We start from the raw sequence: 22001 nt of genomic DNA, 5'->3' as shown, positions 1-22001 counted from the left end.
AAAAAGCTGAATTTGTACAAGGGGCACCAGCTATTTTTTTATTACTAAGGAAATTGGTATCATATATAAAAGTCGATTTTAGAAACTTTAGAAACTTCTGTGCACTATCTGTACAAAATATTGTCAAAACATGGCTGGTTAGAACCGGCTGCTTTGTATTTGATTTTATCTCCTACTCTGGACACAAAGCACCACTAATCCTCGATGTTACTACTCTATTTTGCCAGGGCAGAGCCGGTCATCTGTTGTTCCTCTCATGTTTTGTGTGTGTGTTTGTGTACCTTTGAGTCTGCGTGCAGCCTCTCTGGCAAAGAGCACATTTGCCAGCTTGCTCTGGCAGTACGCTAATCCGCTGTTGTAGCTGCCCTGGCTGTGAAGGTCATGGAAACGGATCCAGCCGAAGTTATGAGCCAGAGACGAGACCACCACGATCCGGGCCGGCGCACTGCGCTTCAACAGCCCGATCAGGAGGAACGTCAACAGGAAGTGACCTGCAAGAAGTAAGATACACGTACAGTTAGCAGTGAAAAAACGCTCCCGGTGTGCAAATCCCGAGTGTAAAAACAAGATTTGAGATTTCAAATTCTCTTGATAGTTTACACATATTTACAACCTTAGCTATCGACCAGTCAGATTTAATTGCATCTAATGGTGAGGCTGCAGATTGCAACCAAGTAAATACAACCCCCTCCCTCCTCCATCAAGCATGTAGGAGAACCTAAGATGGCCACAAAACTCATGAACAATGTGAAAGCCCCTCTATAGAGCCAGTGTTTGATTTGTCCATTCTGGGCTACTGTAGAAACATGGTGGGCTCCGTGGCAGAGGACCCACTCCCTATGTAGATATAAAGGACTCATTCTAAGGTAATATTCTCTTATTTATATGTGATTATATGTTAATTAACACATACTTTATATTATATTCCATTGCTGCCAAGTTCGTCACATAGATGCTACAAAATCTTACACACTGCTCCTTTAAGGCTTGAACGATTCATTGTATTGGATGACAGTGAAGTCTTACCTAAGTGATTGACCCCGATATGCATCTCAAAGCCATCAACTGTTTTTGTGTAGGGGCACATCATCACCCCTGCATTATTGATGAGGATATGGAGATGGGTGACGTCTAAGGAAAGAAAGGGAACATGATACCTGTTAAACAACAGTAAACCTGGGCTCTGTGGGTAAACATCAAGCAGTTACTGCGTGCGTACCTCTCAGGAATTTCTGTGCAAAGGCTCGTATAGAGCAGGTATCCGCCAAATCGAGCTCTCGAACCTCCACGTCTGCTTCAGGGTACGCAGCTCGGATACTGGCAGCAGTCTCCTCACCCTTTTCTGTGTCTCGGCATGCCATAATCACCCGAGCCCCTGTTGCGTAAAAAAACAAAAGAAGAAGAAAATAAGGAGCAGCCAAGTTATTGATGAAACTGTAACTATGGTAACCAAAAGAGAGGATACAATGTGTGGAGCAATTATATGTCACTCTTCAAGCAAAAACATAACTTTTACATTTATTTCCATTTTAATTTCATTCAGTTTTATTTATATTGTGCCGAATAACAACAGAAGTTATCTCGGGGCACATGATGGAGCAGGTCTAAATTGTAGAGATCCAATATTCTCCTCATGAGCAAGCACCTAGCGACAGAGGCAAGTAAAAACTCCTCTTTAATGGGAAGAAAGCTAAAGCGGAACCAGGCTTTAGGTGGGCGGCCATCTGCCGTGACTGGTTGGGTTGAGAGAGAGAGAGAGGCGAGCGAGACACAGAGAAGCATAATAATAATAATAATTATATGACTAGTTGAACAAAACATCCCAATCTCTAATATTTTTAATGGAGTTTCAATTTGTATTTTAAGCTGTGGCATGAAAAAAAAGGATTACACTCATATTTCATTAGCTAAATCACAGCTGAAAGCAGTGGAGTAGTGACAGTGGAGACAGCCAGGAAACAGGTGCAGAGACAATAAGATGACTAAAAGGTCCTTGAATCAAACCAGTGACATTATGCATAAGTAGTATAAAAGAACATCCTGGCGTCTCATGCAATAAAAGCTTTTAAAAACTGACTGAGAAGCCTTGAAATACCTTCTGCTTTTTAAAAAATGAGATTACACTTTACATCTTTGCTGGTTGATTAACCAAGAATGAAGGCAACAATATTAAGATTACTGCTACAGCTCACTCAAGCATGCAAGGGTCAGCTCCAGAGCACACACAGTGAGTAAATCCTTTTATGTAACGTGTGTATTAAAGTAACATCTTCAATTTACGTCCAATAGTCAATTATTATTGAGCTGGACAAAAAAAAATCAGTGTTCTCACTTATTACGTTTCTGGAGAATCATGTTGTGAATTTAATTATAATTCTAAACTTAGCTTTGCCCTATGATAGATGTTGTTAAGTGGAGGTTATGGATGAATTTGCTGTATATTTGAAGGTGAAACCAAAGAGTCACCTCGCGTTGCCATATCCAGGGCGGTCTCCTTCCCGATCCCTGTGTTGGCTCCAGTGATGAGGACAGTCTTCCCATCCAGACGAGCTGTAGACTTGCAAACTCCTCCTGCTGCATATTGTCTGTTAATGGGCAGTAACCACTGATTAATACCAGAGACACTGTATCATGGGCAGTGGTGGAAGTATATTTACTCAAGTTCTGTACTTACAAATACAAAGTACATTAGTACAAAGTACACATTTGAGGTACATGTGCTTTATTTGAATACTGCCATGTGATGCCACTTCATACTTCCACAGAGGGAAATATTGTACTTTCTACTCCACTACATTTATATGACAGCTTTAGTGATTTTTCAGATTAAGATTTGACACAATGGATAATTTAACAAGCTTTTAAAATACAACACATTGTTAAAGATGAAACTTTTTGTCTTTTGACATCTTACAATAAGCAGTGTGTAGTCAGGGTCACATTTCAGATGTCTATGAGTTGTTAACAGCCCCACCAAATAGTGATTTTTCCCTCTAAACTTCTCACATGGTTTCATTTCAATAAATATTCAAATGATCCAATATTTCAGCAAAAATCAAAGATTAGAGAAAATGTCCAAAAACTGAAAGCACATTTGTGTATCAGAACCTTTTTCCTCTCCCTTTTAATCCTCTCTCCACCCCTCAGATTTATCTGGTGACCCTAAACTATCCAACTGTATATAAAGTAGTGTAAACCAGCTCCACCTCCAGCAGCTACAACAGTAACATGCTTCACTATTATTAATCTAATGATGTCATATATAATAATATATCAGAGGGACCAAACCACTACTGTTACTATAATACTTTAACTACAGTGTGCTGCTAATACTTATGTAGCTACTTTAATTAAAACATATTTTTTACATTTATATTGCTGTATTGGTACTTTTAAGGATCTGAATACTCCTTCCACCTCTATTCCAATGACTAGTCGCTCCTTCTGCAGTCACTGTAACTTATGTCCTCATTAGGATTGGACATATGGACAGTTTGGCTTAATAATTCATACAGAAACTTGGATAATGAACAATCCTGAGCGTCGAGTCGTACGACCCACGCCACCGTGCAGAGCCGCCCCATAACCAATAGGTCTATTGGAGTAATGCATACAGATTTAACTCCGCCTACGCTCAGCCTCCTGATAGGCCTGAGCTTCTCGGATGGAAGACAACCGGTTTCATCTATGTGCAAGAACTCCCACAGCTCCATCATTCTGTTTCATTGATTTTCTACTGTGGAAATAAAGCCAGCATCGTGCATACAAATAGAAACGCAATAATACACCTTAAAAATAACGATGAGTTTAGTTAAATGAGCGATCAGCATTTTTAAAATGATATAAATTGACCTCATCGTAATCATTGCATCAGTGCACTGTAATGTCCTGTCAAGCCATGTTACAGCCTATGCCTGATGTGTTATTTTAAAAAAAAAGGAAAAGAAGGATGGATGTATTGTTATATGTGAGTGTATGAGTGCGTTAATTTGTAGCTTACCGTATGTGTTGTGCAAATGTGATCACCAGTAACGTCACCACTCCGAGGCCTGCGATTATTAATAAAAGAAACATCATAAAAACGCCGATTTTTTTTTTTTTTTTTTGCGCTTTCCCGTCTCTCTCCCTGCAGGACGCCGCTGCTCTGGAGCTGAACAGCTGATGTCAAAGCGTAGAGGAGTGCGGGGCGGTGCGGTGCGGGGCGGTGCGGGGCGAGACACACACACACACCGCATGGAATCATGGGATTGTAGTTTTTGCAGTAGGCCAAGGAAGAATTGAGATTAAAAGTCATGTTAGCTGTATTTTTTTTCATTTATCACAGGATTTTAATGTTTTTTTTTAAGAAAGTAAACTTTTATTTTGATAGTTTATGATTTATTTTATTCTAATATGTCATAATGTAATGTTTAATATTAGATAATATATAGATAGATATATGTAGGCTCACGTTCCAGTTGGAGTAGCCTATATAATTAAGTATTTACAATCATTTAAAAAAAGGAGAGAGATCAGACTAATTAACATACAACATATATAATACGTCATACATTCAGAAAGAGGAAGGAAATTCAATGACTCCCATCACGATTAGATTAGATTAAATTCTTTATTGTCATCGTACAAAACATACAACGAAATTCAGGTGCACTGAATGACCAGGCTCAATAGATAAAAATAAATAAATGCATCCATTTATTCATTATTCACTCATCTGCACAGCAAAACAAACCATACACTCATTCATTGCCAGCGTATGCAGGTAAACTGAGATATTTAAAAAGTGTTCATACATTTAGGGAGTCAGATTAACTAATGAGACTCATTAACAACCGAATTTCACTTTTCTAATAACTTTATTTTTTCCTTCCAAGTGCTTTATGTGTCCATATAATAGCCTACAAATCCTTGTAGTAACTATAACAACGCATTATTATCAATAACACCGACCTAAGGAGAAAACAATAATATATTTATGTATCAGATACGTTTCTTTACATGTGTGCATGTTAGTGGTTAAATGACACTGTACCACTGCCTTAAAATGATTAAAAAAGAAACCAAAACAGACATTTTCCCATTCAGAGCTGTTTAAAAACTACATTTCCCAGAAGGCGCCAGTAAAAGCTGTCTATGTACCGCCTGCATACAAATTAAATAAGTCATTTTCACCTTAGTTTGGCATAATTGTGGTTAGGTTTATAATTATTATGTGGAGTGTAGTTTTAGCTTTTAATTAGAAATTTACCAAAACGTGATATTTTTATTTTATTTTGGAGTTTTTGGCACGTGATCACAAGGTCCATTATGCGGAAGAGTCTCGAGGATCGTATTATTGTCATTAAAGCCCCAAAACTGGATTTAATGTACAGTAGTGAGTTGTTGTCATTGCTCTCTTTTACTTGACAATAGACAAAAAGTAGTTACTCAATTAAAGGCAGCTGAGTTTGACATTAAAGATCCAAAATGTCGTCGGAGGAATTTGAGAAGCTGCATGAAATCTACAGATCTCTGTATGAAGAGCTGAAGCTGATGCCAGAAAAGGCTCTCAAGTGCCATGGAGGTAAACACTTTGTCTGGATGTTGTAGCACCCAAAAGTTAATGTTTCCTAACTAAATAAGTGGAGTTTTTTTTATGTGCTGTGATTGTGAAACTGAAGCTTGTGTTGTGTCTGCAGAGGAGAGGAAGAGGCTGGTGAGACGCTTTGATGAGAGGCAAGGGGAGGCAGAGGAAATGGTGAGCTGCTTTGATGTTCATGGATGTTTTTGGACATTAATATCTGATACCTGCCTCTTGACATTATAGAAACTATACAGCTTTATGTGCCAACTTCCATTTACTTGTTTAACAACTGCACCGGAAGTTGCAGAGATTGACACAATGTATAGTTACTGCTTGATTAGGAATGATGGGAAGTAACTAAGTACATTTATTAAAGTATTGTACAAGGCAGTTTTATTTATATAGAGCATTTCATACACAATAGCAACTCAATGTGCTTTACATAAAACAGAAAAACATGCAATTTGAGAAACATTAAAACATACAATTAACCCCCCACCCCCCCATACCCCACACTAATAATAAAAACAAAGTAGAGAAAAATAGAAAGAGAGAAATACAATGCTAGAATAGAGCATTAAAGTAGTCATGTGATGTGGTCATATGACCTGATGATAGTATAAAGGTGAGGCCTAGTGCTTCGGCTGTAAATACTAAGCCATGATGAAGACCTCTGCGTTAGGAGGAAACAAGATGGCTTTTTAATATGCAGTAGCCAGTTGCAATAAAGACTTTTAATTTATCCGTTCCTTGATATCACCGTTCGAGTGCCTGGATATATCTTTTTCTTGTCATAGTCACCAACAATTTTGATAATAGATTAATCATTTGGAGTCATTTTATAAGAAAAAAGCCCAATTTCTCTGGTTTTGTGGTTCTCAAATGTGAATATTTCTTGGTTTCTTTAGTCGTCTTTGACAGTAAACTAAATATCTTTGGGTTGTGGACTGTTGGTCAGGTCAAAACTATCTTGAGCTTTGAAAAACAGTGTTTCACATTTCATCATTCAGGCTTATAATCACCTGAAAATAAGAATAGTTGTGTTTTCATTACCTTAAAATGCGCCCTTTATATCGACATAGGTGGCTGGTCCCCCTCCACGGAGACCACCATGTTGCACCGCCATGTTTCTACAGTAGCCCAGAATGGACAAACCAACATGATTTTCACAGTCGTTGTAGATTCTCCGACATGCTTGAAAGGGAGTGGTTGAGGGGAGGGGTATTCAGTCGGTTGCAATCTGCAATCTCACCACTAGATGTCACTAAATCTTACACACTGGTCCTTTAAATACAGAGTTTGAGGAAATGTGCTCCGTACCTCTGGTTTTGAAACAAGTACAAAACAGAAAGGAATTTACTTACTTTGGCTTTTGTATCAAGAGATTAACAATCTTTACTTTTAGTTTCTCCTATTTCTTCACATTCAGCTTTTTGGAAATGGCAAGAGTGTGTCATTACTGTGTATCAGGGTATGACTGTAATATTACACAATGCAGTGCCTGTTTTGGCTGTGCATAAATAGAAAGATCCTTTATCTTTCTCTGGAATAACACACTACATTTTTCTCATCTGTCTCCAGTTACAAGGAATGGAAGACGAGCTGCGGACGGCCCCCTCCTCTTACCGAAATGCTATGAATACAAAGCTGCGCATGTACCGTAGGGACCTGAGCAAGCTGCAGAGGGACATTAAAATCTCAACTTCAGGTTTTGGCTCTTCCCCCCAGGCAATGGAAGGAAGTCATCATGGCCTCTATTCATCAGAAAACCAGCACAGTGTGAGTGTGGAGCTGTGAACTCTCTTGTGTTACAAATGCATTCATACTCAATGTGAGAGTGATTAACAGATATAAGACTCGGGAATGTTGCCTGACAGATTTCTTGCACTATCGTTGATCTTGTCATTTCTCACTGTAAGTCGCTTTGGGTGAGAAATATCTAAAGGAGAACCAACAACACCTTCTTAATGTTAAAGTTGGTGCTTTATTTCTCTATTTACTGTCATTTTTCTTGTTCTTATTCCCACCGGTAATGGCTACAAGACATGTTTCTAGTGCACTTACAATGAATTGATAATTACAAATTGCAGGTAATGATTCACATGTATAAAAAAATATATCACTTGTAGTTGTCAGTTTCCTGGACAGAGAACAACAAGCTTACAACAAGCTTCTCTGCAGCTTGTGAAAAGGGATTCAATAACATGTTGAAACCCTCTAAATTGATAAAGTTGGTGTAGATGTGTCTGTTTGAGGGAAAGTAGGCACACTAGAAATACAAGTATACAGCATATTATTGCAAAGTAACTCCTGAAATCCATTTAACAGGACAAAAACAATAGCTGAGGGTTGATTTCTATAATTTTATTGACCCTGGCTGAAGTTGTAATTTGTGCCCACTCTATGCAGACACACTTGCAGTCCCAGAGAGCCTTGCTGCTCCAAGGCACAGAGTCTCTGAACAACGCCACCCAGAGTATTGAACGGAGTCAACGCATCGCGGCTGAGACGGAGCACATTGGCACAGATATCATCGAGGAGCTGGGAGAGCAGAGGGAGCAGCTGGACCGCACCAGAAACAGAGTGAGTGTTTAATGATTGTTTTTGCTATTATAAGGAACAAGTTTATGATGATTTGATACTGTTTTTCTAATTTTATAACATTTTTGGAAAGCCGCCCAGCAGTTGTGTTATTGTTGGCAAAGCAAGTGGCACAGCTCAGGTCTGGGTCAATAAGATTAGGATTAGCATATTTTGTTTGTTTTTAAACTATTAAAATGTTTCCACACCACAGTTTTTAAAAAAATATCTTCTCTGTCGTTTGTTTTTTCTAGTTGGTGAATACTGGAGAGAACCTCAGTCGAAGTCGAAAAGTCCTTCGTGCCATGTCACGGCGGTAAGTGCTAGATATGCATTGATTTCTTCTTGTTAGTTTTTTATTGATACGCTCATTGATTCACTGCTTAATGTAATGTTTTTATAATGTGCTGTTTGTATGCTGTTATCTCTACTCCTGTGTACATTAACCAGACAAAAAGCTGGACATTAATTACACAGAGTAACAAATTAATACATTCAGTCATTTCACTTCAGATAGCAACAGATAGAAAAGCCTGTAAAGCATTTTAAAATGTGTAATAAAATAACTGAAAATCATATTTTCACTATATGGTAATGTAAGAAGTGGAAAAACGTGTCTGCTTAATGTTTGCTGTATTGACTTTCTCCTTTTCTGTCTCGCAGGCTCGTGACGAACAAGTTGCTGTTAGCTGTTATTATTTTAATGGAGCTGGCTATTCTGGGTGCTGTGGTTTACCTGAAGTTCTTCCGGCGATGAGCAAACTATAACATCTAAAAAAAACCAGTCTTAAACCCTGGAGCCAGGCTCATCCCGACTCTCTACACCGTGTTTTCACTGACTATCCAGTAGCAATAATGCTGTTCTGCTGCATTCATCCAGCTGTGAGTGCACATAACAGCAGTAAGATGGTTCAGTCTTAAAGTGAACCTTAACTGAGGGGGGGATTTTACTCTATATGAGCCAATAGGTGACGTTCATTTAATATGAATGGCACATTTTTTTGAAGCTGTTAATGGACCAAGCCCACAGGAGCTCCATGGAAGAACTGAGATTTGCACTGTTTTATCTGACTGTTAATACCTGCAGAGGGATTTTTTTGCCATGTGTGACCCCAGAGAGGATTTTCATTAAGGTTTTATTTGAGCCATCTAGTTACTTTAAAATACCTGTGTGAAATGTTAGAGATATACTTCAAATCTGCAGTTTTGGAGTATTATAAATTGTCAGATTGGGACACTTTTATTATTAGTATTCAACACAATGGTATTGATGTTACCTTTTGAAAAACTAAACTACAGTATGTGATGAAACGGCACCAGTTGAATCTATTTTTGTAGTTTGTTCATGCCCAGTATCCAAATGGTTGTATTGAGTTAGTTTTTTCACTTCAGTTCTGTGGACTGAGATCTGAAGCCAAATTTGTCTGTCAGACCTGTGAATGTGAAAAATTGATAGAAACTCTTCTTACAGATGCAATGTTCTCCATAATTAATAAAGTTGTCTAATCACTGTATAGTACAAAAACAGCTGTTATCAATGGTCTCTGTTTTTTTTCTCAATGACCACCTGCACATTATTAAAGCTAATCTTTAACCTCCGTTTGCGTCGTATCTGAAATTCCCAGGGATCACAGCCAAACTGTACAGCCTGCTGTGGTCACCAGGTTAGTGCCAAGTAAACAGCATCTGTTACTATGAAATTAATTCTCAAATAATAGGTGATAAGGATATTTTGTGTGTGTGTGTGTGTGTAATGTTTGTGTAAAGTAGCCCATCTGCTACTGTGTTTTTCTTCCACATAGATGTCATGCTTTCCTGGTGTGACAGCCAAGTACAACATGCCTGGTAACTTGCCCGTGCAGATCAGATTGCGCGTCGGGGTTACAGTAGAACAAATTTGTTTTTATTGCTTTACTTTTTTTTTTGCGATTGGTTGCGTAATGCTGAGTTAGCATCTTCAAAACAACAGCAAATAACTTTGGACCAAGCTGTGATCACATTTGCATCACTTTCATACAAAAAGCATTTAATGACTTCAGCCTCCAGATTTCTTGAATATCTTTCTCGCTCAAACACAGTCAACAAAACCCATTTACACCTTTCTCACTGTATCGATGATAAGATATAATTAAACATTATTATCATAGAACAAGTCCAAGTACTGAGAAAGATGCAGTTGACATTGAACCAGAGTGCCAAGTTAGCCATAAATTGCTGACGTTGCATGGAATAAATTCTTATTATACACCTTAAAAGATATTGAAGATATAGATATTGTTGAAGAAAATCATTTAAGTCCAGTTCAGACGTGGCCAAACGCAGACGTCCAACTCTGCATTGCCCAAATGTGTATTTTCTTCCATCAATAAACAGATATTCACTTATGCAATATGTTACATAAAGTGATGTGGTGAGTATGTTGGTCTGTTTGTAGGGTTTACTATAGTTCAGCAGGAAAGAAGGTGTTTTTCAGTCTGCTGGTGTGGGAGCAAAGGCTGCTGTACCGCCTTACTGATGGTGGTGGAGTAAACAGTCCATGGTTTGGGTGTGAAAAATAAAACAAAAAACACTGATATAAGAAAAGCAGGTATCTGGTTACAAAAATATGGTGAGCATTAGTACATCATGGCAATCATTATAGACGAACCAAACCATCAAATTCTTGTTAAGATTCAGTTGATCCCTCTGGACATGTACCTACTAAAGCTGTCCCATTGTTCTTAATCATTTCATTTTTCCAATTCAGTCTTCCCAGCATCTTTTCACTTGCTGCAGTTTCCATCATTTGTTCCCTCCAGAGTTTGAGGCTCATTCCATCTAGAACTGGGCACATGTTATTAAGCTAGTTGTTAATACTCTTAATGCAAATGTTCTCAACTGTGGCACTATGTTTTTGTCCCTAAGCAGACATAACTTTGGTGTGTTGGTTTTGATGATGAGAACTCAATTTTGAACCATTTATGTAACCTATTGTAGATAACTGTAAACGTTGCCTTCACATCCCCCCTAAAAAACTAGACCAAAAAGCATTGGTTTTTGGTGTTGATACTACATATTAAGGGTACATACTAAGGCTTTATATATCCTCATGGAAATTAGGTAATATTTAATTATTTATAACTGAGTTGCCAGCAAAAACAAAAAATATTGACCATGATTTCTTCCAAGTACCTGCAATATTTTTTAGCCTCGCAAGTGGCATGGTGTCCTGGGGATTACTTGTAATGGCCTTGGTGTCCCCCGTTTCTTCTAGTGCCACCAGCAGGTTGGGCTTTTCACTTATTCTGTGACATATCTCAACAAACACCAGATGGATTGGCACAAACATTCATGGTCCCCAGAGAATGAATACCCATTTCTCTGCTGATCCTCTGACTTTTCCTCTTTTGCAATCATAAGATTTACATTCTTAGCTTTTAGAGAAATGTCTCAACAACTACACACATTCATGCTCCCATCAGGATGATCACTAAAGTGGTCCCTTAAGATTTCATTTAGTTTAGTTTAGTGGTAATGTTAGTATGCTAACCCCCTAACATCTTGAAAATAAGACACATGAAACAAAAATGTAATCACATTTATGGAAGACCAAAATATAAACTCTTTATTACAATGAAAGTAGTCATTTAATGGCCACATCAAGTCAAATATAGATTAAACATTAGAACAGTTCAAGCTTGATTATTCTTATTATTATGCCTAACAGTTGCCAGCATTATAATCAAAGCTAAATATTAACTATTTCCAAGCCAAATAATACTGATGTAATCAGTAAATGTTTATGCATAGGGAAATGCCAGCACGTACACTAGTGGGTTCATTGTCAAAATACAAAAGTAAACTCTAAAGAAAATACAGTAACCAGAGCTGGTCCAAAAGTGCAAACACATTATTACTAGATTTTACAAACTGGCACAGCCACAAAACAGATTTGAGAGTCCACACAAGATTGGTCACACCTCTGAGGCAGATCCATTCGCTTCTAAACCAAACACATAATAAATATGTGGCTGCCGTGTCCTCTAAAACTTATAACATACAAGAGTAAAATAATTTAGTATTGCAGTTGCAATGAAAGGTATTCCCATCATTTACTGTAGTGGTTTCCAGATTATGTTAAAGGCTTTTTTACCCCAAATCTGTGACGCTAGTTCATAGTTTTATGAATCAAGACATCATTTTGTTTTCATGGTTTCGTTACACTAAACAGCAAAAGAAAATGGGAACAAACACAAAACTCAAGCAATTATTAGATCCAGTCTTTGTGGTTTTGTGCTCAAAATTGTGGAATGCTCAAGGAGGAGGTTGATAAAGTTCAAAGCTTCGCTTTACACTCAGATGCGGAGCTTCTCTGTGTCATTTTTCACAGAGGGAATCTCATCCATGGGCACGTGAGCTCCTTCTCTCGTCTGTCCTAGAGACGATGCAATGACGTCAACGGCGAGAGAGGCGGTGGCCTGCACGGCTTCACGGCTTGCTCCCAGTACGGGGTTTACTTCTACCAGGTCCATGGCTGACAGCAGACCTGCACATCAACACATTCACATGTTAGATATAAAAATATGACAATAAAAGCACTTAAGGGCTCATGTCCATACAAATCTCATCTTAGTATTTTTTTGAGAAACCAAAAACAGCATGAAGCTGTTCATACAGGCTCTCAGACTATATATGTACTCATCTGTACCTGTGTTATGAATTTCCTCTGTGATGTAGATCCCCTCCCTGTACGTCAAACCTCCATTCACTGGCGTTCCTGTGGCAGGAGCCAGAGATGGGTCGAATGCATCGATGTCAAAGCTCAAATGGATCGGCCTCTGTTTTCTGTTCAAGAATGTGAGAAACCTTGTGAGTTTATGGTTCACTTCAATTCAAACACTGGAAATCATTTTGACTTAAAATTAAGAAAAAAATCTTGTTAAAAATGATCATACTATCATGCTAAATAGTGAATAAATATTGTTAGGGAATTTTCCATCATTTACGTTAATCATGGGCATGTACTGGGTCAAACTAAGCTTTGCAGTCATCGTAAGGCCACACCAAATCTTGACTGTGAGAAACTGTCTCCCCTTTGAGATAGTAGTAAGCAGTGAGTCTGCTCATTTTGGGGAAAACAGGAGGCATTCTGATAGTTTTGCTATAGCAGCCAAGGTCAGAAATGTTTTGCCTGTTTCTCTGAAGTGGTGTCTAAGCACTGTTTTTATCTGTAGACCAGTACACTAAATTCTGTATGCTGTGAATGTGTTGGATCTTTTGGCATCATCTGTGTGGTTTAAGACTATCCCTGGAGGACAGAAACTTCAGGATTGAAAGGGAGCATCAGAACATAACGTGTGCTGATTATTCATTCACTTCTCATTGATCAAGTAAATAAGACATCCAGGACTCCTGTCTACTCTCTCCACTGACGTATGGGCTTCATAATTAAAAATCACTGACAAATATCATAACTGTTAAACATACCTTGACAGAAGATGGTCAAGAGTGACTTCCATGACCCTTTGGATACCTAGTCTGTCGATATCCCTCATGGTGAAGTACTGGATACCCAGGTTTTTCAGGATTTGGCTGCAATGAACAACAGAACTAGTTTTACACTGTTTACATGCTGGAAAATTAGGTTCATATAAGCCACATATGATACAAGTTGTAAAAGATTATAGTATCCACTTACTACTCTCCGGGGTCGACATCCCGCAGTCCGATGTACACCAAATCCCTGGAGGAGAGGAATGGCTTCATCCAGGAGAACCCTGGGATATTTGGCATCTGTAATATGAAATATGGAATTTATATTTATATGCATGTAGGGACAGAAAAAAAGCCCAACGCTGGATGATATCTGGACGTTTGTTTAACCTTGACTCACAATTTACACAAATGTAATTCTTATTGTGTCAAAAGCACCTGGCAAACCAGATAATAACAAAAAAAAATATTTGACTGAAACGTTCCACAACTGATCAAAAGATTAATGTGTTTGTTTTACTGCTTGGTTTCAAAGCTTCACTCCACTGGAATTACAGGACGCTCCCACCCTCACGGCTACCTACTGTATTTTGCATTTTCAATTCCTTCATGATGGAAGACAGACAGTGCTACAAGCAACTCACCTCCTACATGTAAGGTAAGTCTTACAAGGTGACTAAACTTGTTTCTGAACAAATATGACAATTGACAGCTAGATATTTGCATACATGGATGGATTACTGACTTCCCCAAGGGGAAATTCAATATTTTCTAATGGGGAGGAAGGAGTCTATGTAATTTTTTGATATTTTTACTAGTTAATTGTGCTTTTTTGTGGAAAACCCAACATGCCTGGAAGGAATCTTAAATATTTCTCACCTTGTCTTGCATCTCTTTGAGCATGAAGGCCACAGGCTGGCCGTGGAGGTTTCCTGACGGTGAAGTCATGGGTGTATTCACGTCTGCGTGAGCATCAACCCAGATGAGACACAGGTCAGGACACTGCTCAGCATGGCCTCCCACTGATCCGATAGCAAGGCTGTGAAAAGAAAAGAACAGTTATATAAATACCTGGTTTTTAAGAGAGTTGTTGTAGTTGTAGCATTAACATTGATGCTAAAATGGTATAATATAAGCTTTGAACACTTTGATTGTATTGCTTGATTTCAGGGGGCTTACCTGTGATCACCTCCTAGCATGACAAGAGTGTGTCCAGCACCGATAGCTCTGCTTGTGGCGCCACACAGCATCTTATTCGCTGCTCCCACTGTGCGAGGAAACTTCACATCCATGTAGGGTTCGTCTGTCTCAAGGTGGTGAAAGTTGAGGTCTCCAAAATCGTGGACGGCGTATTCTGTAGAATAAAATAGCAAGCTGCCATTAATTTAAGCACTTAAAGCTTTTAAGACAATTAGCTGAGTCACTCTTTTAGTTCAGAATGACTGTGCGGCTGTTCAGTGCTTTAGCTCCAGGACACAGACTGACTGTTGCATGGAAATAACCTCTAACCAGTTGATTCTGTATCATTGCTTTCATTTTAGGACTCAATCCTGTAGTCTGCATTAAAGAAACATTTGTACTTTGAAGACTGCAGGCGCCAATCTGAGTTGAGAAAAACATCTTAACTGGTAGCTTCTACAGCATGACTTGACATCCATCTGTCTACCTTACAGTCTGAGGAGACTGAGTCATTCAATGCCAGTGGAACTTATGTGACGATGCACTTTCCATTTGGTCCCTTTCCCACTTCAGCTCAGATTTCAGTCGCTGCAGTTCATCGTGTGCTAAGCAGCTCCAGAAGTAAAGACCGAAAAGTTTCCACTTAGTTTACTGTGAAGTAAACAAGTGATGTGATCCACCATATTGGGGGCTCATCTGGCAATGTGAGCCTTGATGGCAGTGTAGTGTTACTCTGCTGATCTGAGGAGAACCAATGTGGTTCATTACTATTCGTAGACAGGACAGGAATAGACCTTGGTGCAGTTGTGGGCATCTTATTCAAGACAAATAAAAAAGTATTTTATAGAAGTGATAGGCTGCAAGTTCTGCTTTTATTAACTTTGAAATGCAAGCTTATAGCTGCCAAGTGTACTGTGCTCATTGCTGGAGTTAAATCTTGACAACCATTGCTTTAATTATATGTGTGATTTTCTGAAAAACTGTTTGTACAGACTGACACCAGCCTTGAGAAAGTAAAGACTATATGACTATGGGGTATTAACTTAAGTTAGGGTTTGGTTTCATGTGTTGGATCTTTTTTCTACTGCTGCCAAATTGACATCTGACCATCATGAAGGAGACTCCCGATCAACTCACTGCTTTCATATTCAGCAGACTGAGGACATCTCTCAAACCTTTGATTTAAAATTCAAAAGTAGAGCTTTGTGTATGAAAGCCTATAATTTCTTTTTTCCCTTCTGCTTTAAAAAAAAGAATTTAGCTCTTCTTTTAGCTTCACCACATGGTCATAACTCAAATATTGTATACAAAGGACGTTATAATTACACCTAACTTGCATTTAGTTCTCAACAAGCAACTAAGCAATTTGTCATAAAAGTGGTTAAAAAGCAACAATAACCTATGATCTCCAGTCTAGGGTTGTCAGATCTGTTATGTCATAGCGTGAGAATAGTTCTAAGTGCATTTTTCCTTCATAAATAATTAACTGAATGAAAATATAGTGGGTTTTTTTGTTGTTGCAAACACTGTATTCTTAAAAAATTGGGACATAACTCTAAATATATTTGAACATATTTGACTATTTAATTGGAGGATATTAAATCCCTTAAATCCTCTACAGTAGACAGTCAGTACAATACATTCCTGATTACTGTGTAGCCCCTGCCAGAAATATATCAGTGCCAGAAAGATAATTTCCCAACTGAAAAATGTTCTTTGTGTGACGATGGGTAGGGCCGTGCTGTTATGTAACATCGGATGTTTACAGCTGATAAGTTGATGTGTCATCAGTCACGGCGGGATTACTTGGCAAAGTACTGTAACTCTCTGGGTCTGATTAATTGCCTACAATGTGGGAACAGACACTGCATAAAGATTATCCAAAGTGTGAACACATAAGTAAAGTATCATCAACAATTCCTGTCATTTATTTCCTATCTATTGATGTCAGGCATGATAGTGAAAGTACTCATAGCAACTTTATCATACATATGGTAGCCTAGTTTTATTCTTCTGAGGTAATGATTACTAATAACAATATTTGTACTGCACTGTAATTATAGTGAAACTCAAAGTGCTCCAGTATTAATAATATAACACGCTCAATATAAAGAAAATAGTTATAAGTTAAGATGAAAAGGCCTTTTTGAATAAAAAGGATATCAGGCCTGCGCTGTGCTGCCCTCAGATGTTTAGGAAGGCTGTTCAACAAGCATGGAGTAGCAAAGCAGAAGGCTCTGACCCCCATAGTGCGAAGCTTAGCCCAGAAGAGCAAGCTGCTGGTAAATCTGCGGGTACGGGTGGAGCTTTGTGGTGCAATCAGTTCCTGTAAGCAGGGGGTCGCATGTCTGTTGATGCATTTTTATGTGAGTAGCAGGACTTTGTGGTCAGCCCTGAAGGACACGGGTGCCAGTGGAATGAAAACAGAATTGGTATTATATGTTTGTGTAACAGCTTGACCTCCTTTTATTTTATCATCATATTATCTCACTATTCTATAAGATAATCCTGCCTGTATGGAGACTTTTGTGGATCTTCTTTTAGGCACATAACTGTTGGGACTAACTTGCAATAGAATAATTTGTCATTATCTTAATCAAATAAAAACAAATTAAATATTGATTAAAGATTAGAATCATAAAACCAAATCGAAAGCTTTCATATTTTTTTAATCTGCTATGGCACCATATTAACATAAAATGTGTCCTTGGCACTGAAAAGTGACGTATCTCCACCTTGACCACAGATAAACAGGATGTAAGTTTGTCTTTATATTGACCTTATTGTGATTAGTGGTATTTTTAGATCTCCAACAGTGCAAGCTATCTTTACAGTATTCCTGCTGTGACTTCTCTTGTGATGTAAGCGTGGAAGTTCACACACAATGCAACCCTCCCTGCCCTCAAGTACTGTTATAAAGAAGAAATTCTTTCCGCCTGAGGTGTCCTCTTTCAGCTTCAAAGTGGCCCCTGTTTGCAGCCAAATACTGTAGACTAGTGTAAAACTTTTTCACTTCAATGACACATAAACTGTTACAGATTAAACCACAGAGCCCTATTTGATTGGATTTCTTGCTTTAAGGTTTTTTATTACAGGAAGTGTATGAAACCAGTCATGCAGTCATTGTGTTACTCAATAATGGAATAACAAAGAAATAAATTATTCCCTTTTTTTTTGCTAGGGACCCCTGGAGCTCCCCCTTCAAGTACCCCACTTTGTGAACCACTGCTTTTGGCGCTTTCATTGAGAACAAACCAAAAAAAAAGTGGCGTTACAGTCTGAGTCTATGTGCAGTGACGACACTGGAAATAAATCAGCCATCCTCTTCCTGTATCCTTCCGAGCATGTGCCGAAGACGAGAATGACTAAACCAGACATGTGGTTGCCCCAAGTGAGAGAAAAAAAGAGAGATCACTTTGCCTGGTGTTGAGTTGCCACACTGTCTGTTGTTTCATAAAGTGTCCCTATGGTACTTAATGGTATTTTTGTCCTTCTATAGCATCGCTTTAATAGCTGTTCCCGCGGAGACTGGCGCTCAGACAGCCGGGGTTGACATCATTGTCTGGTTTGGTTTTATTCTCACAGCCTTCAAACTATACTCGCATGAATAGGCCTACACATAATAAGATTCTTTAGTGGAGATTATGCACATTGTTCCACTCTGTTATATCGCTTTAATGAGATATTGACAAGAAGGACTGTATTAAGAGTGGACTAAAGCAGAGATCACTTTGTTCTCCTAACCGTGTGCACCGGAATAACCTCTCCTAAGCTACAGATCAGATGTTTACTGTCAGCCGCTGATGTAACGGGCTGAAAACCGGGCGAACTTGCGGGCTACACCCATCCTGTAGGCTATTACATAACGCGGTGGCACCGGCTGCTTCATTCAGCCTACTGCCCCCCACCCCCACCACCCCTCTCTCATGTCACCTACCTAAGCCGGAGAGTCTGTCCATGAGCCCCGCATCTCTGATGACTTTAGGACCATGCTCCACACCTCTTCTTTTCTGTCAAAAAAAAAGAAAGAAATAAGAGAAAAGGAGGTAAACGAGTGTTGAAGTTTGGGAAGAAAATTGAGGAAGTGGTGGTGGTGGTGGTGGTGATGGTGATGGGGAAGTCTGGAGTCTGGTTCCCAAAAAAATCTTTTTCTTACCTGTCCTTTTGAAAACGGAGCGCCCAGCACAGCCACGGATTGGGCTCTGCTTTGCTGGCATGTGTGGTTGAGTTGAGTTTGGAGAAGACGAAAAAGAGATCCTCTCAAAGCCATTTTGTCTCCTTTTCTCCCAAAAAAGAAAAAAATAAATCAGCCCAGTCCAAATCAAACCCGACTTCTCTAGCAGCCGAACAAAGAGTCTGATGAAAGCTTAGTGAGATGTTGCTCTGGATGCTGAATGTGTCCGCGTTGGTGCAGAGGGTCGGTCTTATCGCTCCTACATCTACTTAATATTAATGAGCTGGAAGACAGGAAGCCAAAGATGCGCAGTAGAGATGATCAGACCTTAATTTATCCAAACCAAACACAAAGCTGCATTCAACAACGAGATGCTCTAAGTGATGTTCTGTGTTATAACTTAATATAAAGTGTTTTTACTGGCGGAACATCCTGTTTCATATATAGTGTCTGACGTCAGGTTGAATGACACACCTTCATGTTAGCCAATAGGAAGTGGTGAAATAAGTGGGTTCGTTTTGGGGGCGTGGCTTATGCACTGACGTAGGACGGGAGGTTTTTTTTAAATGTCTGCTGTGAAGCGCTTTACTGCAGTCTCATTTGGTGGAAATTTCCACAGACGCAGCCGACTGGGACTGATACGCTTGTTTACGTTGAAGCATTTGGCCTGGTTGTTTATCCTCATGTGTCTCACAACTGCGGCCAAAACATATCAGATTCCAGGTCAGATGAAAGCAAACAACTATTTTTTACACAATTCGACTGCCAGTTTTGACGTGTCTATTTCAGGATCTTTCAGTAGTGAAATAAGTATTCTGACCCCTTTAAAGTTTCTTAGTTAGTGTTCAGCCCTCATACACTTACAAGGCACCTAGATACAGTTGCAACGGACCACCAGGACAACAACTTCTTACATTTAATTGCAAACAAAGAACTTTGTCAAATAAAAATGAGCCAAACAGAGGTTTCTCTTCCTGAAACACAGCTCAAGTTTATTAAAATAATCATTCACCCAGAGAAAGATGAACAGAAATCAAGTACATTTAACTAAACAGTGTAGTGTAAATCATCATATAAAGTTAACTTCAGTCTCACATAAATCACATATTAAACAGTATTAGTCCTATCAAAATCTTAAATACATTTACTGTAGGCCTATTATTATCAGCAAAATATAGGCTACTTATAGAATCCATTGTAAAGACACTCATGCAGAAGAATAGCCCCCTTTGGTTGTAGTATTAGTTTATTAGAATGATGTTATAGTATTACTGATGCTTTAATGTGTAAATAGGATTTTACTGTGTATTTAGTTAAGTTGGAGCTACTTGAGGTACTTCATATAGGTTGTTTATAACAGTGCAAGATATTATAAGGTTATTCGTTTTGTTTTGTTTGTAACTTTAAAAGAACATAAAATAGCTACTTTGTTATCTTTGGAATTATCAGCATAGTTCTAGAACCGAAGCTGAACACAATGGTTGGTTGCTAAGCGACATATAGAGAACACAGCGAACACAAGTGTTTTTCTTCTGACGTAATCATTCTATATGTGTGACGCAACCAAGAGCCGCGAACTCATGCCTGAACACATTCCCACCCCCCAAAAAAGAAGGGAAAAAAAGAACACATTTCCCGGGAAGTTGAAGGAGTCATTGAAAGGCTCCTCCCGCCACATGATATATAGTAAGGATTCTGGCGCCATCAAGTGTTTGAAAGGGAGAATAGCGATAATGTAGTAACATGAGAAATGGGTTGTTTATTCCCTGAGTACTACCTGTCAGGCAAACCCTACTTCCAGGATGTTTATACATCCTGCTCTCCTTTGGATTCCTCTGTTTCCAGCTACGATTAATTGGTTTGATCAAGGAAAACACTTCTTTTTTTTGTTGCCTGAATTAAGCTTCACAGACTGTGTGCTAAAAATATGTATAAAATATATAGTTTCCAAGCCACATTTAGGGTTTTTTCTATCCTCCATTCAAAAATGTTCAATTCATTTACCTGTGTGAGAATGTACCTACCTGCAGAAGTCATTTCCTCTGTTTCTGTTGTCAACATGTTGCATGGTAATAATTTTTAAGTGTGTACTGAATTACCATGCGTGAGACATGGTTCACAGGCTGCAACACAGTATTTTACATAGTTTATCTGTCCATCATGTTATTTCATTAATTTTATTTAATTATTGAACACGTATAATGTCAGATAATAGCAAATGATTCAATTCATGATTCATTCATGTTCAAATGCATTTTCAAGTCATTACTCGTCCAACCAAACAGTATAAAACCCAAAGTTTATGTAATTATAAATGTTTACATTATGTAAAAGCAGTGATTTGAGAAGCGAAAAATGGAAAACATGTGGTTCAGTTGTTGAGTTTGTTGTCTGTTATAAATTAATCAGTGAAGGATGTACGTGACAGTGTATTCCACTGAAAACCAGAGAATAACAAAATGCCTTTGAGCTACATCATGAGAGTGATGTGGAAACTTGAAAGCTTCAGGGCATATGCACTGAATGGACTTCTCAGTGAACTCGGAAACATACAGTAGTTAAAGTTTAGGAATACAAAATATTTGCAGTAGATGTCAGATATTTGAACTTTTTTTTAATGGAAATATATTCATCAGACATCATTTATTATCAGAATCTGTTTTTTTAGCCAACTATGAAAGCATTAAAATAATGTGTCCCAAACAAACGCAACATAGGACAATACATTCTAAAATAGAGCAAAATGAATGTATTAATAATAAACCAATCTATTTATTATACTCAAAATATTGTATTAAATATATATATATACATATATGTTTATATTTATAAACAGAAAATAATGATATGAAGTCATTAAGAACAAATTAATTGATAAAGTGATGAAAAATAAAATAGAAGCACCTGTGAGAAATGACAAAAAGTAAAGCTGTGGGGTCTGAGTGTAAGATTAAAGACCAGTTATGAGATCAGACAGGGTTTCAGTGTCTGCCTGAGAGACTAAACTTCGGTCATAAAGCCTGTTGTCATCTG

At 38.4% G+C, this 22001-nt stretch overlaps 3 protein-coding genes across 4 annotated transcripts in view; 1 reads left to right on the top strand and 2 right to left on the bottom strand.

The window, feature by feature from the left end:
* Window positions 1-4137, bottom strand: part of rdh12 (retinol dehydrogenase 12) — a 6293-nt gene extending 2156 nt beyond the window's left edge. The window contains exons 1-5 of the mRNA XM_053336188.1: window positions 4001-4137; window positions 2467-2585; window positions 1220-1375; window positions 1027-1131; window positions 282-491 (exon numbers count right to left, since the gene is read on the bottom strand). Coding sequence (XP_053192163.1) covers window positions 282-491; window positions 1027-1131; window positions 1220-1375; window positions 2467-2585; window positions 4001-4077 — 667 coding nt within the window. The 5' untranslated portion in view covers window positions 4078-4137. The remainder of the gene's footprint in view (window positions 1-281; window positions 492-1026; window positions 1132-1219; window positions 1376-2466; window positions 2586-4000) is intronic.
* A 1055-nt stretch (window positions 4138-5192) lies between these two features.
* Window positions 5193-9811, top strand: vti1b (vesicle transport through interaction with t-SNAREs 1B). Of its 2 annotated transcripts, XR_008323104.1 has the most exons (7): window positions 5193-5563; window positions 5679-5737; window positions 7145-7342; window positions 7973-8146; window positions 8398-8459; window positions 8807-9025; window positions 9769-9811. XR_008323104.1 is itself a non-coding variant. In XM_053336191.1 (6 exons), the coding sequence occupies exons 1-6, from the start codon at window positions 5467-5469 to the stop codon at window positions 8898-8900; spliced, it is 684 nt and encodes a 227-aa protein (XP_053192166.1). In that variant the 5' UTR covers window positions 5193-5466; the 3' UTR covers window positions 8901-9735. The 2 variants fall into 2 exon arrangements, 1 of the variants encoding a protein (XP_053192166.1); XM_053336191.1 differs by lacking the exon at window positions 9769-9811 and having other exon boundaries at window positions 8807-9735.
* Window positions 9812-11715: 1904 nt separating this feature from the next.
* On the bottom strand, window positions 11716-19298 carry arg2 (arginase 2). Its single transcript, XM_053336022.1, has 8 exons — window positions 18951-19298; window positions 18732-18804; window positions 14795-14969; window positions 14495-14654; window positions 13821-13915; window positions 13610-13714; window positions 12831-12967; window positions 11716-12668 (listed from the first exon to the last, which is right to left on the bottom strand). Exons 1-8 carry the CDS (start codon window positions 19062-19064, stop codon window positions 12478-12480), a joined length of 1050 nt encoding a protein of 349 aa, XP_053191997.1. The 5' UTR covers window positions 19065-19298; the 3' UTR covers window positions 11716-12477.
* Window positions 19299-22001: the final 2703 nt, after the last annotated feature.

Source organism: Scomber japonicus, chromosome 16 (assembly GCF_027409825.1).
Source record: "Scomber japonicus isolate fScoJap1 chromosome 16, fScoJap1.pri, whole genome shotgun sequence".
Lineage (NCBI taxonomy): Eukaryota > Metazoa > Chordata > Actinopteri > Scombriformes > Scombridae > Scomber > Scomber japonicus.
Note: the sequence above shows the minus strand (reverse complement) of the source record. Positions and strands in the feature narration are given on the sequence as shown.

What these genes read in the sequence shown, in the direction of transcription:
- vti1b (XM_053336191.1), top strand. Translation starts at nt 5,467, where the DNA reads ATGTCGTCGGAGGAATTTGAGAAGCTGCATGAAATCTACAGATCTCTG. An exon ending in AAGGGGAGGCAGAGGAAATG is followed by an intron (nt 5,738 to 7,144) that starts GTGAGCTGCTTT and finishes ATCTGTCTCCAG; the next exon opens with TTACAAGGAATGGAAGACGA. An exon ending in TGGACCGCACCAGAAACAGA is followed by an intron (nt 8,147 to 8,397) that starts GTGAGTGTTTAA and finishes TGTTTTTTCTAG; the next exon opens with TTGGTGAATACTGGAGAGAA.
- arg2 (XM_053336022.1), bottom strand. Translation starts at nt 19,064, where the DNA reads ATGGCTTTGAGAGGATCTCTTTTTCGTCTTCTCCAAACTCAACTCAAC. An exon ending in GGACAGACTCTCCGGCTTAG is followed by an intron (nt 14,970 to 18,731) that starts GTAGGTGACATG and finishes TTTATTCTACAG; the next exon opens with AATACGCCGTCCACGATTTT. An exon ending in ATGCTAGGAGGTGATCACAG is followed by an intron (nt 14,655 to 14,794) that starts GTAAGCCCCCTG and finishes TTCTTTTCACAG; the next exon opens with CCTTGCTATCGGATCAGTGG.